Below are 19234 nucleotides of genomic sequence, written 5' to 3'. Positions count from 1 at the left end.
CATGTATTTTTTAGGTAAAAGGAGAAACTGTTCCCTTTTAATCTTGAAATTGTGGCTACACTCTATGGTTCACATTTGCTATTCTTTGCAACAGACAATAATTTACCATTGAAAATAAGAATTTGAATACATAAGTTAAATAGTCAGAGAAGCAGAAAGCCCTGCACTGTGTTATTTGTAATATGATGTGGATCCAATGTCTAGCGTACAGGCAACAGAAATTATAGCATACAAAAGGTAAAATTTCAACATTAGTGTGGGAGAAATTGACACTCGGTTTAAGCCGCTGTTCCAACAGATAAGCAGTTCAGTGCCAAAGGTGCACAGAACATACGCCTGACAACAGCTAGAATGAATGTGCAGTTATTTTATTTTTATTAGAGGTTGTAAGAAAACTAAAAAGATTTAACATAAGCTTATGGAGCTAATGTTAGATCCCAAACCAGAAGGCATATGAAAAGAAAATGATTAGTCTCTACATAAGTGGAACCATTACAGGTGGAGACAGGAGATTTTATACTGGACAACTGGGAAATGGCAGAGAAATTAAACAAATACTTTGCATCTGCTTTCATGGAAAGTCTCCCAGGTATAGCATGAGACTCAGCCATGTGAAAGTGAGGAACTGAAAGAAATTAGCATTAGCAAGGAGGGAGTACTTGAAAGGGTTAATTGGATTGAGGCTAATAAATCACCTGAACCTGATAATCTGCTATCCCAGAGTATTGAAAGAGGTGGTTGTAGAGGTAGTGGACGCTCTGGGACTTATTTGTCAAAATTGTATAAGTTCCAGAAAAGCTCCTGAAGACTTAAAACCAGCAAACTTCAACACTCAATTTAAAAATGGGGCAACAGGATGAATGGAGAACAAAAGACCTGTCAGGTTGATGTCAACATAGGTAGAACTTAAGTACTAAGAGCAGGAGTATGCTGTCTGGCCCTGAGTGCCTGCTCTGCCATTCAATAAGATCGTGACCAATCTTTTCATGGATTCAGCCCCACTTACCCACATTTTCACCATATCCCTTAATTCTTTTATTTTTCAAAAAAGTATCTACCTTAGCTTTAAAAGCAATTACGAAACTACTTCCCTGGGAAAGGAATTCCATAGATTAACACCACCCTGGGTGAAGAAGTTCCTTCTCAGTTCAGTTCTAAACCTGCTTCCTCTAATCTTGAGGCCATGCCCTCTTGTCCTAGTTTCACCTACCAGTGGAAACATCCTATCTATTTCAATTTTATCGATTCCCTTCATAATTTTATATGTTTCTACAAGATCCTCCCTCATTATTCTGAATTCTAATGAATATAATCCCAATCTACTCAGCCTCTCCTCAGAAGCCAACCCCCTCAACTCTGGAAGCAACCCAGTGAGCATTCTCTGCACCGCCTCCACTGTTAGTACATCCTTTCTTAAGTAAGGAGACCAAATCTGCACACAGTACTCCAGTAAAATGCTGGAATCTAATCTAAATGATGGGATACCTTGGTATTTAGAAAAGAACTGTGAAACTGGGCAGAGTTAATGTGGATTAATGAAAGGGATATCATTTTTGAGAAAATCATTGAAGATTTTGAAGATGTCATGTGTAGCATAGATAAAGACCCACCAATGAATCTAGTATATTTGAATTTTCAGAAGGCTTTGGTATACTGTAGGTCCCACACAAAAGGTTTGCAAACAAAATGAGATTATCTGGAACTGGAGTAATATACTAATGTAGATCAAGACAGAAAACAGAAGGTGGAGATATATAGATTGCTCTGGATTTTCTGACCTGTTTTTAAGCAGAATGTGAGGAAAGGATTTTACATTTGTTTTTGTAAGCAAACAACGTCTGCTCACTATAACAACACTTTGGATGATGTTTGCTATTTTCTACAGTCCTGCTGCTGTTCAAGACCATTTTTAGAGTAAGATCAGCATATTTTCTTTGCCCCGATTGCTGTTATTAAGTTGCTGATGAGCTGGATTCTTGGACCATTGCAGCCTTGGTCCATGTACATATATTATGCGGTTATGGAGCATTCCAGGATTTTGACCAATGGCAACAACTAAATTTCCTTTCAACAATAATAATGGAAATCTGCATTATAAATGGAGATTTGACACCCATAATAATCTAGATAACTATCTGAATATGGTACCCAACAAATTTAAGCCAGGCACAATGTGACCAAGTAAAGTACTGACAATTTATTCTTTAAAAAAATTAGGAACACGTGCAAGAGTTCACACAAATTTTACCTAATTTTGCAAGTTCTCCAACCTCCAGCACATCCTTGTAGAATTTGTCGTTGTAACTTACAGGGAAGATGACTTGGTTTAACCGTTTCAGCTGTTTAATGTTGTGTGGGGTAACATCTCCAAGCTCAATCCGGCGACTGGAACAAAGAACAATATTTAATATAACTGTGCCTACAGAAATTCTACAATTAGAATCACAGAAATTCACACTACAGAAGACGATCAATCAGCTCATCATGCTTGCGCTGACTCATCTGAGCTGTCTCAAGCCTTTTTCCTGAGTTTTTCATTTGATATTTAATGTCTACTGTCACGTGTACTCCGGTACAAGAGTACATGAAAAGAATATAACGTTGCCACACAAAGCACCATCTTAGGTAGAAGTACCTAGGTACAGAACCTTAAGGAAGGATCGCATGGAAAGGATCAACTGGGAGGAAAGGAAGAGCAAAATTACAAATTAAACATCTGTCAAACATATCTGTCAAACTTACATTTTAACATTTTAGTAGAATCTGTTTCCACCAATTCATCAGATAGTGTTCCAAAACGTAGCAACATTAAATGAAAATATTTTATCCCTCACCATACATCTCTTCCTAATTGTTTAAATTTATGACCTCTGACAACTGACTCACTGTCAAAGGGAATGGTTTTTCTTTATGTACTTTATCAAAACCATTTAAAAGTCTCTTTTTGACAACTTTTACCTTTTGTTTCAACTACAAAAATCTTTTTTATTCCAATTTCTCATCTAAACAGAAATAGTTCATCTGGTATGGTCCCCAAAATCATCCACAACCCTCTAGTTGTGGTCGAACCAGTGACTATACAAACATATTTCAGGGGGCTCTTGATTAACAAACGTCCAACAAAATGACACTCATACTTATAAACTCAATGCCATACAGGGATACAATTACAAATACCCAACATGCAAACATTACTTGTACTTATGAACAGCTGCTTCATATTGTTCTGAATGGTGTGCAAATTGACATGACAGCACACTCAGGAACAGAACCCATTTGCAACCTGGGTACTGTCTGTACTAATTTGAAAGCAGAAACCATTCATAAACTCAGTGTTAGAATCATAGTGGTACATCAAAGGGGACCATTCATCCCATGAAGTCCACCAGCTCTGCAGAGGGTTCAGAAAATATTTACCAGGTTGTTGCCCGAAATCGACAGTTTGAGTTATTAGGAGAGGCTGGAACTTTATTCATAAACATAGGAGGTTGAGGGGTGAATTTATAAAGGTTTACAAAATTATGAGGTGTATATACATGGTGAATGACAAGTGTCTTTTCCCTAGGGTTGGGGATTTCAAGACTCGGTGAGAGTTATTGTTTATATGTTTAATTTTTTTTATGTTTGATATTTATAAGGTGAGAGAAAAAGATTTAAAGACAACAATGGGAGGCAACTTTGTTTTTAAAAGACAGAATGGTTTGTTGTGTGGAGCAAACTTACAGAGGAAGTGGTGGATGCAGCTACAGTTAGAATGTTTAAAAGACATTAGGTAAGTACATAATTTAGGACTATGGTCAGATTGAACCAAAGGGTGAAGAGTGTGGTGCCGGAAACGCACAGTAGGTCAGGCAGCATCCAAGGAGCAGGAAAAATCAACGTTTCAGGCATAAGCCCTTCATCAGGAATCATTGGGTTGGACCAAAGAGTCTGTTTCTGTGCTACACCCATTTAGTTAGCCCCATTCCCCGTTATTTCCTGTAACTTTTCTCCTTCTAGTATTTATCCAATTCCCTTTTCAAGAAAGCTATTAAATCTGCACATCTCAACCTAGGAAGCAGTGCAATCCAAATACTGAGCAGTCATTCCATGTATTTTCTTCATGGTATCTCTGGTACTTTTGCCAATGATGTTCAAGCTATGTCAACTGACCCTTCATGTTTGGAAGCCACTTCACTTTATTTATTCTAGGTAAACTCACTTTGAGCCTGCTTCTCTCTAAGGAAGACAGATTTGCTACACCAGTCTATTCACATAACTAAAATCCCTGGTCATTCTAATTAATCTCCCTTTTGTCCTCTTCAAAATCTTTGTCAAAAGTTGGTGATTCCACACGTTGACTCAGGAATTAGCAGAGCCTATACATCAGTAAAACTCCTTGCCCTTCTTTTACTGCATATATCTCAGCCTGGATTTTGCGCAAAAGTCTCTGACTCAAAGATGAGCATGTTAACACATCAAAGACTGACATTTTCTCAAAACACACTGAGTTTCATATGATGCATTGACTGCAAGCAACTGCAGTCGAGGAAATGAAGGTATGAAACTTCTAAATAGTGATCTTCAGTGTATCTTTAAAGCACTTATGCAAGGAACAGAGAAAGCTAATATACAGATACAAGGATTTAAGATGATAAATTGCAAGGTTGGAACACAAGAGTAAGAGCCTTGCTACAAACACACAAGGATTCTGTGAAACCTCACCTGGATACCCTCCCCAATGCTACCCTTCACCCACCAGCCCCACCCTCTTAATCTTAAGATCCAAACCACTCTCATTCCCCACCCCTCCCCATCATTCAAGCCCTCTCCCTCACCACTTATCCTTTCCCTCCTGCTCTGTTCCTCTCATCCCTTCTCCCATTCCATCCCTTTCTTCTCCAGCTTCTGCATCCAACTCATGCCCACTTCATTTCCCCCTCTCACTCCATCCACTTTCCCTCAAGGTTGTACACTTTGGTCAGAAGAAAATTTAAAGACAATATGAAATTAGGATCACGATTCTAAAGGGAGTGTAGGAGACAGAATCCTGGGTGTATATGTGCACAGATCATTGAAGGTGACAACACAGGTGGAGAGCAGTTGGTAAAGCACAGAGTGTTCTCAGCTTTATTAATACAGGCATAGAGTACAAGAGCAGGGAGTGATGCTGAACATATATAGCACACTTGCTTGACCTCTGCTGCAGTGCTGTACACAGGTGTGGGCCCACATTACAGGAAAGATGTGAATGCACTGGAAAGTGAATGGTTCCAGGAATGAGAAGCATCAGTTACGGGAACAGAAAGAAGGCTAAGAAATTTGATAGTGTATTTCAAAGTCATGAACGGGTGGATAAGGTAGAAGCCGTTCCTGCTCATAAAAGAAAATAAGAATAGGTTTAAAGTGATGTAAGGAAAAGCTTTTTGACTCAACAAGTAATTAGGGCATGGAATGCATTTCTTGGAAATACAGACATTCAAAAGGGCATTGGATGATTTCTTTTGGATAGAAATGGTGCGCAGAAATATAGGGGAGGGGAAAAGAGGGGATTGGCAATAGATAACAGAACCTTCCAATCAGAATGGATGCACAGAATATCCTCGGCGCACATTCTCCAACTCTCTCCTTTTCCTCTTCCCACTACTTTCACTCCTTACTTCCCACCCTGCACCACTTCCTCTCCTTCCTCATCTCCTCTGATTGACACCCTAGCTCCTATTCCCTTCAAACTCTCTCCCATCACTGGCACATTGTTCAACCAACCTTTCTATCTCCCTCTGTGCTTCCTCTCCCCCACTTTATCTACTGCTCTGCCTATCTTCCTCTTTGGCCCCACCCCTCCCCTCTTCCCAAGCTCCCCTCCCTTCCAGCTCCTCCCTCATCTTGCTTTCTTCCATCCTATACATCCTACCTCACCACGCTCCTTAGTTTTTCTTCATTCCATGGCCACCACCCCTCTCCATTTGCCCTCACCTTCCACTTTCCTCTTCATCCCCTCCTCTCTTTCCCTCCACACCCTCTCCCTCCCTTTTCTCACACCTCCATTTGTCCCCCCTCTTAACATACTCAGCACCTCTCTTCCCACACTCCCCCCTTCAGTGTTCCCACTTGCTTACTCCCTCACTTCTCATGTTCCCAATCATCCCAACTCCAACCTCCCTTCTGCCCTGTGCCCCCTCCCTGCTCTCTGCCTCCATCAGCCGGGAACCCCCACTTCCCTCCACAACCCCCACCCTCCCACACACTTTGCTAGATTTGAATATGGTCAATAAAGAACAGAATATGCATTTCTAATAGTTTTAAATTTCAGGCAGATGAGAATACACAGGCCATTTTGCAAATAAAATTAGCAGTTGTGTTCAAATGATTTGCTAGGCTCTACCGTTCACCAAAGAACAGAAATCCAAAGTCAAATGACCAATGAGAAAGGAATTCCACATCTTAAAAATGGAGGACTCCTTATTTTGAAACTGTGGCCCCTAGTTCTAGATTCCCTCATTGGAGGGCCTACCCTCTCAGCATCCACCTCAAGCCCACACAGAATTTTCTAAATTTCAATATGGTCAGCTTTCATTCTTGAAAATTCCAATGCATCACAAGACCACCCCATTATAGAAATCAGCCTAATTTATATCAACCAACATAGTGTTAAGATGTATTTGGAATGTGAAAAATGTACTTTGTTTGTGTAGTTTTAATATTTTCTTAAAGTTTTGTATTTACACTTCTGAGCGTTTCTCATTGAGATTAAAATGGTCAATACAGAACAGAATATGCATTTCTAATAGTTTTAAATTTCAGGCGGATGAGAATACAGAGGCATTTTGCAAATAAAATTAGCAGTTGTGTTCAAATGATTTGCCACGCTTGCAATGACAGCTGTTAAAGGACAACATTTAGACTGTCTGAACAGGTGCTGGCGTTAAAATAGAATAATGCTATGGGATTTCAATTTCTTTACCCATCGCTGCCAACAGGAATAGACTGCCCTCCTTCTTCATCTGACTGTGCTCAAACTTGATGCAATAAACACCAAATATTTTGAAATCATTTTAATTAAGGACTTCAAATCGATTAGCTCCTGCTTGGTTGTCAATCATTTTACCTCCGAGCATAATATAACCTCACACCTAAAACAAGTAGATGTCCGTCAAGGAACTGGCACATTGCAGAAGGCACTTCCAACAGGCAATTTTGCCAAACTCACTGCATCCCATAAAAACAGATGAGATCAAAGTTTTTTTAAATTATGATTGGAGTTAATAAGGTAAATTAAAGAAAATGATTCCATTTGTGGGGGAAACCTGAGAAAAATGCCTTAAAACATGTTACATAATCAGTAATAAATCAAATGGGAATTCAGGGGAATCCTAGTTCCTAATGTCATAGTGATCTACAGCACAGCAAAAGGTCCTTCAGCCCATCAAGTCTGCACCAGTCCAAAAAAAAGGAGCTAACTATTCTAATCCAATTTTCTAACATTTGGGCCCATAGTTTCGTACACCTTGGCATTGCATGTCCACATCTAAATTCTTACATGTTATGAAGGTTTCTGCCTCTACCACATCTTTAGGCAGTTAATTACCAGAGAGTAGTGAGAGTGTGAAACTTTCCACTACATCAGAATGGTTGAGGTGAACCGTAAAAATGCATAAATATGTGAAGTGGAAAAGGAGTAGAAAGGTCTGCTGGTGAAGTGACAGGTGCTAGGCTTGCGTGAACAATAAGCAGTGCCAATCAATTCACTTAAATTGTCCTGTTTTCATGTCAAAACTCAGTATGCAATTCTATGCATTATAGAAAGTACAAGCAATGTTAATGTTTTATACCAGCTTATCCAAAAATACAATCATCAATTTACAGCAAATCTCAAAATCTTAGAAGACTGTTAAAGTTTAAATGCTTTCTTTACCTCCCATAATGGTTGGGGCCAACAAGTCATACAATGAGATAAACTGTCTTCTTCAGATCCAGGAAATTAAAGAGTTTCCTTAAAGCACCTCGACAACAAGGTCAGACGATGTAATGACTTACTTCGAAATCAAAATTCTTGGCACCAGAGCAATTTGGAACATTCCGAGGATGTGCGAAGGTTCTGTTCAAATAACAGCTAATATTCGTGGTACACTGGCAATACAATCTCCAACAAGACAGATTCTGACCAACCATCTTGCATGGTATTCAACAGTATTCCCATTGGTGAATCCTGAACTATCATTCTGGGGGTTATCATTGAACAGAAACTGAACTTGACCAGGTATACAAACACTATGCTTACAAGAACACGTGGAAAGCAACTCAACTTCTGACTTCCCAATATCTGTCCATCATAGAGAAGGCATATGACAGAAGTGTGAAGAAGTACACTCTATTAGCCTGGATAAGCACAGTCAACAACACTTAAGAAGCCATCCAACAGAAAGCAGCCTACTTGACTGGCATCCCATCCACCACTTTCTACATTCACTTCCCTCACTGTTGATGCACAGTGTCCACCACCTACAAGATGCACCACAATAACACACCCCAGGCTCCTCCAACAGCAGGTTCTAAAAGCACCAGCTCTTATCTTCAAAGGACAAGGGCAGCACCACCACCTGTATATTCCCCTCTATGTGATACACCACCCTAACTTGAACTGTGTAGCTTTTCCTTCACTGCTGCTGGGTCAAAATCCTGGAACTACCTAACACTATGGGTGCCCCTGCACCTCAAGAACTGCAGTAGTTCAAGGAAGCATCTCATTGTCAACTTCTCCAGGACAATTAGGGATGAACAATATATGCTGGTCTACTTGGCTTTGCCCACATCCTACGAACAATTAAAAAAATGTGATTCTTTCCTCTTTCGATTGTCAGTTCCTCATCATTAGGTTAGATTAGATTACCAACAGTATGGAAACAAGCCCTTCAGCCCAAAGGGTTCACAAGGGAATTGAACCCGGGTCTCTGGCACTGAGGCAACAATGCTAACCACTGAGCCACCATGCCGCCCAAATGACTTCTAGAGACAATAAAGGTAAATTAAGATGTATCCCCATGCAGTTTTACTTAAAATCTGCAGTGGATAATGCAAGAGTATGAATGCTCCAAATCTTCTTTATACACTTAAACAATTAAGAATTTTAGATGAAAGAGTTTTACAGATTACTGGAGCCATGTGAGAATACACAAAACAAGGTAGAAACATCCAAAATATATAATAAGGCAGCATTCAGCTGAAGCAATGTTCCACTGCCCTCTAGTACTGTTAAATAAAAATATTTTTGTTCCCATAGTAAAAAGGTGCTTTTTTTTAAAAAAACAATCACTTATTGTGACCATACAATACTTGTCAGCAAGAACATTGTGATTAAATCAGTACTGCAGTGAATAGGAACATTAGAATCAGAGGCAGCCACTCACTCCTTCAAGCCCAGTACGGCCTGCAATTAGATTATGGCTGACCCATATCTCATCTCTATTTACCTCCCTTTGTTCCATACTTCACAATGCTCTCATCCAACAAAATCTAACTTCCTTAGTTCTAAACTCTTCATGTGACCTCCCTCCACCCAAGTGTTTTGTTTGGTTTGGGAGACAGGAGAAGAACTCCAGATTAGCACTACCCTTTGTATGGAAAGATTCTTCCTGACATCATACCAGAACATTTAAGGAAAAGAATTAAGAGACTCTCCAAGGGAAAAGTTTACCAGCCACAGTTCACTGGATAGTAAACTTACCTGAATCAGAAGGCAAAGAGATCACAACTTTGACATAAGATCCAAGCTGACCCTCTCATTACAGAGCTGAGGGAACATGCTCTGTTGTTTGAATTACAGAACACAGAAAGTGATGGTTTGAGCCAATGATCTTGGAACTTCTCACAGGGGAGGCAGTGGCACCGTAGCAACATCATTTGACTAGTAAACCAGAAATTCAGGCTAACATTCTGAGAACATGGGTTCAATTCCCTCCATGGCAGATGGTGAAATTTCAATTCAAAATCCTGAAATATAGAAGCTAACCTAACGGAGATCATGAAACCAGTGTCAAATATCATAAAAGCCCATCTGCTTCAATAATTTCTAGAAACCTGCTACTCTTACCTGGTCTGGCTCACATGGCTCCAGACCCAGAACAGAGCAATGTGAGTGACTCTCAACTATCCTTGGAGGCAAAAGGGATGGGCAATAAATGTTGGCAAAGCCAGTGATGTCTGCATCCCATCAATGATTTCTTTCAAAAATATGTCCAATTACTTTTTTTGTTCATTCTGGGGCTGGGGCTTCACTAGTTGGGTCAGCATTTGTTGCTCACCCAGAATCATCCTTGCTGCAGTGGTGGAGCTGCGTCATGAACCTGCTGCAGTCAGTTTGGTATAGATACACCCACAAAGCTGTTAGAAAGGTAATTCCAGGATTTTGACCCAGTGTCCATGAAGGTCCAGCAATATAGTTCGAAGTCAGGATGATGTATAGCCTGAAGAGAAACTCACAGGTGATGGTGGCCCCGCAGTGGGCCAAAGGACCTGTTCCTGTGCTGTACTATTCGTACACTTGCTTTTGTCCTTGGTAGTAGAATATGCAGACTGAGAAGACTGAACCAGTCACCTTTTAGATAGTGCACTTTGCTGCCACTGCCTGTTTGGCCCAAATACTGCTTCCAATTGAAGGTGGAAGTTCTCCAGACCTTACGTTAAAGGAGAATCTCTTGGGTTTTCCTGTAAATAGTCACCGCACTGTCACATCTCAGTCAATGAAATATCTTAACAGTTTGACGGTTTAGTCAACCCAACTGCAAGATTAAAAGGTTGCCTACAAAAGTCAAATACTGTTTTTGTTACATATGGAATATATCCAAAAAATACAATCCAGCTACAACTTAAAACCATGGGCAACTTGCATGCAAAATGAAAGAAATCCAATTCTGACAATGTGATATAGTTAAAGAAAGATAATGCTGGGATCAGATCTGCAGCACAAGGGGTTCTCAAATCAAATTAAAGGGCACATTAAAAACAAACCCTATTTGGGGTTTATCACTGAACTGAAGCATTTCCTTCATTTCACAATATACGACAACAAATATTGAACCATGTCTCATTCATTTCAGTTGTAAATTAAAAAGGTTAGAATCAGTAAAATAACTCAACTGATTTACTAATCAATGTTCTTCAGAGAAGCAAATCTGCTGTCTTTCCTTGGTCTTGGTCAATGTGACATCAGTTGCCCAATGTTTACAATGACTCTTAACTGTCTCTGGAATGAATTTGGAATGGAATGTCTTGCTTTCAGATAGACAATAATTGCCTTATTGGCACTGCTTTCACCCACAGAACAAAATATTAAAATAAATCTATGTAACATGAAGATTCCACATTAAATCCCTATTGTCTGCACTGTAGCCATTTGGCCCATTGAATCTGCACCGAATACCTGAAGAGGATCCCAAGAAGCTTCACCCCCAGATCATCCTCATAACACTGTCTTTATGTTAGGTAATCCACCTAATCTGCACATGTTTGGACTGCGGGAGGAAATAGGAGACTATGTAGAAACCCACACAGACATGAGAAAAACTTGCAATTTCCACATAGAGTCACCTTAGGTTAGGATTGAACCCGCATTCCTGGTACTGATAGGCAATAGTGCTCACCATATCTGCAACTATAAAAATGGAGACTCCTGAAGTGCTTCACATCAAGATTTGACACTAAATGGAATGTAACTTAAATGCATTTTGCCTAACTTCCTGGGTAGTGTTTAAACTTGAGCAGCAGTTGATCCAAATATTTGAAGCACTGAGGTTCTGCTTGGACTGTCAGTTTGAATAAATTTCTAAATAGAATCGCAGCTCTCCCTGGCCTGGAATTTTAATATCCACATCGATTCAACTTTACAAAAACCAAAAACTGAAATCGTTAGAAATGATCAATGGGTTAAATATAAAAGAACCCCATCAAGTAATATCAGGAGGAAGGGTCTTACTCCTGAAAAGTCAATTAACATGACCGATTTCACCAATATTCATGTCTGGCTTGCTGACTCCTTCCTCTATATTTACTTAAACATTCAGACCAACCAATTGATATTTATTGCTCCACTCAAGCCTCATCTAACTAATAGGATAACAGCATATCCCTTTTGTCCTTAAATAAATGCAAAATACTGCAAAAGCTGGAAATAAAACAAATCTGAAGGGGAGTCATACGTTCACTCTTGTTTCTCTCTCCACGGATGCTGCCAGACCTGCTACATTTCTTCAGGAATCAAACACAGAAATTACTATCTCCTTTACAAATCGAGCTTTCCTTTAAATGTATCAATGCTTTTCATCTCAATCATTCTCTGTGGTAGAGTTCAGCATTCCCATCACTTCCTGGGAAAAAAAAATATTTCTCCTAAATTCCCAGTTTGGACTGTTATATTGTAGTTTAGAATTTACACAATCACATTTCGTGTAAGTTTATTTACTTTGCCTAGGCTGTTCTTCATAAATTCCCATGAATGGTCCCAACATTTTCAAAAAACAGATGATAAATTTGTCCGCGACAGGTTTATCTTTGAGTAGCTCATGTTCCATACATCTGCAATCTATATAAGTTATACTCAAGATTTGATTACATTTAGTGCTGTTTCCTAGGTCAGAGCAATGTGATATGGCCTGACTGTTCCACTATTTCTACTTCCTCAATAGCGCTTCTGACACATACAAGAACGATTTTCAGAATGCTAAGTTCTTGTGTTCCTTGGTGACAGTCATGAAGTAACTTAGTGCTCAAGTGGTTCGTAATGGTGTAGTAAATAAGCTGGCTACAATTAAGCCTCTCCTTTTCTTGCTCACACTATTAAATCTTAGATTTTTTTTAAAAAATTCTCTTAAACTGTCCTCTTAAACGTTCCTGCCTCTTACTCAGTAGACATCGAGCCCACACTTGCCTCAATTTATGTTTTTCAGGTTTCTTATAAACATTGTCACTTGCCACACTGTCCCTAGTTCCAGTTTAGTTTCACCAAATATTTCTAGAAAGTCATCCAGGTAACACGATATTCCTCGTAATACCTGGCCATGTCCTGAGCATTCCCAATAAGGCTGTCTCAACTGACAGTGTATCTGCCTTCCACTTGCCACTTTTCACCACATGTTCACTTCAGGAGGATTTTGGAAGCACCAGTCGGGGACTTAAATACCACAGTCTCTCAAGTATTTATTATGCTTTTTTGCAGTAATGGAACACTGACGAAGAAGCAAAATGTCATTAACCACTGGGAAGATAGCATCAGTAATGTTGGAAAACGTTCCAAGGCACAACTCAGGAGTATTTTCGCCAAGGAATGACAACAAGTCATTAAAGATGATAGAATGTGCGAATAAAAATTTATTCAAAAAGCTAAGTTTGAAGAAACATCTTAAAGTCGAGTGTGGGAACAAGGCAAAGAAACTAGGAAGGGATGAGGGCCAAGGCAGATGAAGGTCACCAATGGTAGTGGGATTAAAATCAGGTATGCACAAGAGGCTAAATTAGAGGACTGCAGATAACCCAGAGGATTGAAAATCTAAAGGTTATAGAAATGGGGTAGTGCCAAGGTAATTAAACAAGAATGATAATTCTCATAATCACTATGTATTATTGGGATTTTGCATTTTAATACCTCATTCAGGATTTATTTGTTTTATCAAAAAAATGTGAATAAGCACAGAAAAGTCCAGTATCGATCATGATCGAAGACATACACTAACTAGTGAGAGTGGGTTACAATTTTCTATACTTCACTGTGCTCTTCTGATAACAGTGCTAACTATCGAGAATTTTACAGGCATTAGGTACACACTAACTTCTTGTCTTGAAAACCACTCTCTATGTGTAACTAAATATTGTTAAGGTTTCCAATGTAAGGAACACAACAATCTCAATTTCCAGTAATTATTAGACAGTAATCAATCGAAGGAATCTTGGCTGATTTTAACTTCCATAACCCAGAGATGTAATGTCAATGCAGTTCTTCAGCAAACATCAATGAACACAATCCAAGCCAGTAGTAAATCTTCCAAACTATGCAGCCCACTTACATACAGCTTTGATCAACTGTGCTACCACTACAATTTATTCTAATCCCAAGAACATCATTTCACTAATTCTGTTCCATCACCCTCTTTTTTACTCGATAAACAAACAAATTAGTGTGGGTTTAGAAATCTACATGAAAAAAATTGTAATTCAATATTAATGGAAGCTTTAATTCAGAAAAATCACACAAAATAGAAACAATTTATTTACATAGCACATAACTTCAGGAGATCCTAAAGCAACTTATTGCAAATGAAAGATTTGTCTCAATTTCCACCACTAATGTTATTTACAACGTAGAGTTGACAAAATTGTTAAAGCATGTTTTACAGCAAAAATCATGAGCAAAACTTTATTATTTGAATTTTTTTTGCAAATTTCATTCCTTACCCTTCCAAATTTGTTAGTGATTGGTATTTTAGATTCTGTTCTATATGAGTTATAAAGATTTGATCTTCATGCTCCACAGTGAAAATGTCAAAGAATAGAAAACAAATGATAACAATTTGTTCATAAGAATTTGTTTTGGTAGCCCACAGGTCTCCAAAAGGGTCCTTTGGCCAATTTATGAATAACTCAAAGTTTAAAAAAATTCCCAGATAATTTGACCAGAAAATGCAACTGTCAGAAATACAGAAAGCAACAGTTGAAACACTCCGACAAAATGCAGCCTGTTAAGCGTAAATATATAAATAATAGATTATAAAACATAAACGGAGTTACTGGAGCGAATGACTGGGAGGAATGACGGGGCTGGGGCATTGGATTTATTAAAGTACAGTATTGCAATGGAAAGAGACTTGGCGAGGTATGTCTCTGGGGAAAAGGCGGGTAGGGGGTTGGATTCTTCTCAGGGTTCATGAAGTGAGCCCGATTGTAAACTCAGCTCCTGGATTCGGAATAAGGGGAAAAAAGTCAATTAAAAGTAAAGTACTCTAGATGCTAGGTGTGTGATTTTTTTTTCAAAAAGTGCTGAGGATTCAGCAGGTCTGGCAGCATCTGTGCACAGAAAAACAGAGTTAACGTGTCGAATCCGATAGGACTCTTCTTCGGAACAGAAAAAGGTTTACCTCCACCGCGAGTGAGGCAGAGAGGGGAAGGAGAAAAGGCCGTAGAAATCAGGCCCCAACTCCACCTACAACTCAACTAAAATAAAACTCTGACGGAGCAACTCCCGCCGCTTGCCCGAGGCCGCTGAGGGGAAAGAGTGGGGGGGGGGAATCAGCTCTGACAGGCCGGGCCTCTTCTCTTCCCTCCTTCCCTCACCCGCCATTCAGCCTGCTTGTCAGATGGACTCACCCCTTCATGATGGGCGGGCGCTTGTCCGTCTTCACCTGGTGACCGAGCGGCGGGGAGCAGGAGGGATGGAGGTGAATCGCCCAAACTCTTCAGCCCCTAACACATGCCACTCGCCGCGCACGCTCCACTCCGCGCCACCCACTCTTCACCTCTGACCCCTGACCTCAGCCGGGAAAGGTGGTTCCGCGGGGAGCGCAAACCGCTCGGCTCCGGCCCGAGCGCGCCCGACTGCGGAACCGAATCCTTGCGAGCTGAGCCGAGTCTGCCCGAATCCCGGCCAGGTCTCCACGGGAGGAGCCGAGTCCGTCCGACACGCGGCCCGGTCTCCACGAGAGGAGCCGAGTCTATTCCTGAGATGCTGCCTAACCTGCTGTGCTTTGACCAGCAACACATTTGCAGCTGTGATCTCCAGCATCTGCAGACCTCATTTTTTACCCGTCCGACACCCGGCCCGGTCTCCACGAGAGGAGCCGAGTCCGTCCGACACCCGGCCCGGTCTCCACGAGAGGAGCCGAGTTGACGCGAGTCGGGGTCAGGTCTTCGCGAGTGGAACCGAGTCCGCCCGAGCCAACACGAAGTGTTTTTTGAGTCAGCCTTGGTCCATCCGAACCCTAACGAATTACCTCAGAAATAATCAGCCGTATCGAACAGTGCCGCTTTAAATTTCTCTCGGTTTTATTTTATATTTAAATATGACCGCCGTCACCAGACGGAACTATTCGAATTAATAGGAAAATACGAGTTCCAGTGTGACCTTTTCTTTATATCCGTCCTCGCGTAGAAATAAACTCCCCGCAATTCCCAATGAACGCCCGCCAGGATGACATTTATGTTATTTATTTTTGGGGAAAAAAAATCTGTGGTCACGTGACTTGCTGATTTTTCTTTTAATTCTTTCTCTTGAAAATTGCAATTCATCAATTCACACACATTCTCGGAGTTTGAAACAATTTTGACGGGGAAATTGTCAAGTTTTACATCGGTGACGTTTTAAAAATTAAACGACATCCCGTGGTACTGCAAAGCGGTGACGCGCCATGACGTCATCACGCCACGTCCCACCCTCCACTGAGGACGGTTATAAATTTGTAAAGTTTGTCATTTACTTGCACGGTCTCAGGATTGTGAGCCGGAGGTGAGGGGCAAAATAAAAAAAATATTAGATTCGAGTGAAGTTTTATTTTTAGCTGCCCCGCCCCCTTCCCTGCCGGTCTGACAGTGGGTGGTGCGCGCATGCGCCGGGATCAGCTGACTAAGCTCGAGACAGTGCTGCAGAGAGGAGTCCGTTGGCCGGAGCAGGTAAAGGAGGTTTCCCCTCATGTCTGTCCGACTCACCCACACGTACAGCCGCTGCTGGTCCGGAGCCTGTCATCGGTCTTTGTCATTCGCATAGCCCTTGCCGTGGGAGGCGGCGGCGGTGCCGGTCCCGCTGCCGCCGCTAGCCTGTTCTGACACCTAACCGCCATCAGCGCAGTCCCCGGGCCCCAGGGGCCGGCGAACGAGCGGCAGACCTTCACGGTGGGAAGCTCTACTCGAGGGTGACCCTTCCCCTGTTGGCGGGGTTCGGAAAATCGCGAGTTTTGTTTTGGGGGGTGGGGGACCCCGAATCCAAAGAAGGATGCGCTGATGTTGTGGGGGAGGGGAGGGGAGGGGTGTCCAGCGTAGCCCCTGAATGAAACAAAACCCGAAATTGCTGCGAAAGTTCCTCGGGTCTGGAGAGAGAAATCAAGAACAATTCTGAGGAAAGGTCACTAGACCCGCTTCTCTCCACAGATGCTGCTAGACCTGCTGAGTTTCTCTAGCAGTTTGTTTTGGTTTCACTTGCAGTATCTGCAGTTTTGTTTTTGTTTCTTAAGCCCCTGAAGGGTCCTGGCGATGAAGGGCTTGTCATATGAGGAGCTGTTGAAGACTCTGGGTCTGTGCTTAATGGAGTTTGGATGGATGGGAGAGTGGGATATGATCGGAACTGACAGGTCTGCACAGAGTGGACTTGGAGGTGATGTTCCATTAGTATGAGAACCTGAGTGCACAGCCTCTGAGGAACAACCTTGTAGAACTAGGATGAGGAATTGCTACAACCAGGGGATGGTCGTTATGTTGAATTCATTGCTGCAGTGTGCTTTGAAGTCATCGAGTGTATTTAAGACAGGTTCTTGATTTGTAAGGGCTATGGGGCAAGGTAGGAGAATGGAGTTCAGAAACATAGCAGCAATTATGAAATGATGGAGTAGATCAGGTGGGCCAAATGGCCTGATTCTAGTCCTGAATCTTATGGTCTTTTGGTGTTACGGGTCAATCGGATTTGTCCTTCAACCTCTTGCTCTCCTTCCCCCACCTCTCTCTTGTCTGTTCCTATCTCTTCTTCCCCACCCCCACCCCCACCCCCACTTCCTTTAGTTCTCAAATTGGATTGTACCCCCCTCCCCACTACTCTGTATGTCTGCAGCATGCTTCTTTGCACAATCCTGGTTGGATTGTCAGCTTCTCCTGTATGCAGATTGCATATTCTTTTCCTTTACCCTTACTCTTTCAATTTATCATTTTTTTTTCCATTCATTCAATTTGCCCCTTTTCTGCTTGTCCTTAAGCCTACCCTACCAAAAAAAAATTTCCAATACCTACCTTGACTATATTAACATGTTAGTTTATTTTTTTGAATTGGCTGAAGTTTGTTCTCTCTCTGCATAATGACCTTTATGGGGGGGAAAAAGGCAGTGCGTGAGGTGTCAAGCACTGGCACACATCAATAGTGGGAAGAGAAACAGGAGTTTTGCAATTCATGAAGATATGAAAGCATTGTGCAACTCTCCACTGAAGTCATGTTTTAAATAGGAGCAGATCCATGCTGAAACAGCTTCTTGGTAATGTACTATTGTTGCTGACTTTGAAATTGGTGTAATATATTCTTAATCCAAAGTTGGTCTCTGCTTCATATAATTGTGTTAGCTGGCTTGAATGTACATATCATATCTGAAAGGCTTATGCCTGAAACATCGATTCTCCTGCTCCTCAGATGCTGTCTGACTTGTGCTTTTCCAGTGCCACACTTCTTGACTCTGATCTCCAGCATCTACAGTCCTCAGTTTCTCCTGTACATATCAAGTGTTGTTAGCTAATTCTCTCAAGCTTTTTATTCTGAAATGTGCATTTGTGATTTAGCTTTGCTTTATAACTTATCACCTAACAAAGAATAGAGCATCAAATTTCTGATTCTTTTCAGAGTCCTCCTCATATTTAAAAATCCTGAATGTTTAAAATAGAATAGTGGAATTTTGAGCAGTGGGGTGAAGAGAAAGGGAGTCAAAGGTTCAAATGAAAATAAATTTTTAGGGAGTTTTTTTAATTTTGGCAGTTAGGAATTAAAATGTCCTAAATGTAATGACTAAAAGAATGCCTTGATGATCTGAACTTTCTTCATTTAATTCTTTTGAGAGAACTTCAATTGTCTTTTTTAAGTATTCATATCTTGTCTTGGAAGAAGTGCTTGAGGAGAAGGATATTGTATAATTGTAGAGTGCTTATGTTTTGTTTAAAATTCTGAATAGTTAAGGTTTTTCTATATTAAATTGTTACCTGATATCTTTCTAAAACTAAATCTTTTCCAAAAGGTCATGTGGTGGAGATAGAAGGAAGTAAGAAATGTCAGTTTTAGAATTATTGAAAATGTGACTAACTGCCTGTAAAACTTGTGAAAGAGTTATGGTCGTGCTAGCTCTCGTGAGGTCTACAGCAAAAATGATATTTGTTCAGAAGTGAAGAATAAAAAAGTTAGCAAAAAACATGCACAAAACATGAATCCCTTCTGCAGTCCCAATGTATGGGAACCATGATTTGACCATAGCACCCACTTTTCAAAAATAAAATCTTGGTCTTCAACTTTTTATTTAAAGACCAACATATTAAC

At 40.7% G+C, this 19234-nt stretch overlaps 2 protein-coding genes across 4 annotated transcripts in view; one reads left to right on the top strand and one right to left on the bottom strand.

Moving 5' to 3' along the window:
* The window catches only part of naa50 (N-alpha-acetyltransferase 50, NatE catalytic subunit), a 34520-nt gene extending 18884 nt beyond the window's left edge, over positions 1-15636 (bottom strand). The window contains exons 1-2 of the mRNA XM_060825842.1: positions 15331-15636; positions 2249-2385 (exon numbers count right to left, since the gene is read on the bottom strand). Coding sequence (XP_060681825.1) covers positions 2249-2385; positions 15331-15338 — 145 coding nt within the window. The 5' untranslated portion in view covers positions 15339-15636. The remainder of the gene's footprint in view (positions 1-2248; positions 2386-15330) is intronic.
* A 941-nt stretch (positions 15637-16577) lies between these two features.
* Positions 16578-19234, top strand: part of atp6v1ab (ATPase H+ transporting V1 subunit Ab) — a 35652-nt gene continuing 32995 nt past the window's right edge. Inside the window, exon 1 of one of the 3 annotated variants that reach the window (XM_060825840.1) lies at positions 16578-16629. The gene's annotated coding sequence lies outside the window, so the exon portion shown is untranslated. The other 2 variants (XM_060825839.1, XM_060825841.1) reach the window with 2 other exon arrangements.

Source organism: Hemiscyllium ocellatum, chromosome 6 (genome assembly GCF_020745735.1).
Source record: "Hemiscyllium ocellatum isolate sHemOce1 chromosome 6, sHemOce1.pat.X.cur, whole genome shotgun sequence".
In the NCBI taxonomy this organism is placed as follows: Eukaryota; Metazoa; Chordata; class Chondrichthyes; order Orectolobiformes; family Hemiscylliidae; genus Hemiscyllium; species Hemiscyllium ocellatum.
The sequence above is the reverse complement of the archived record's forward strand: the minus strand, read 5'-3'. Positions and strand labels throughout refer to the sequence as shown.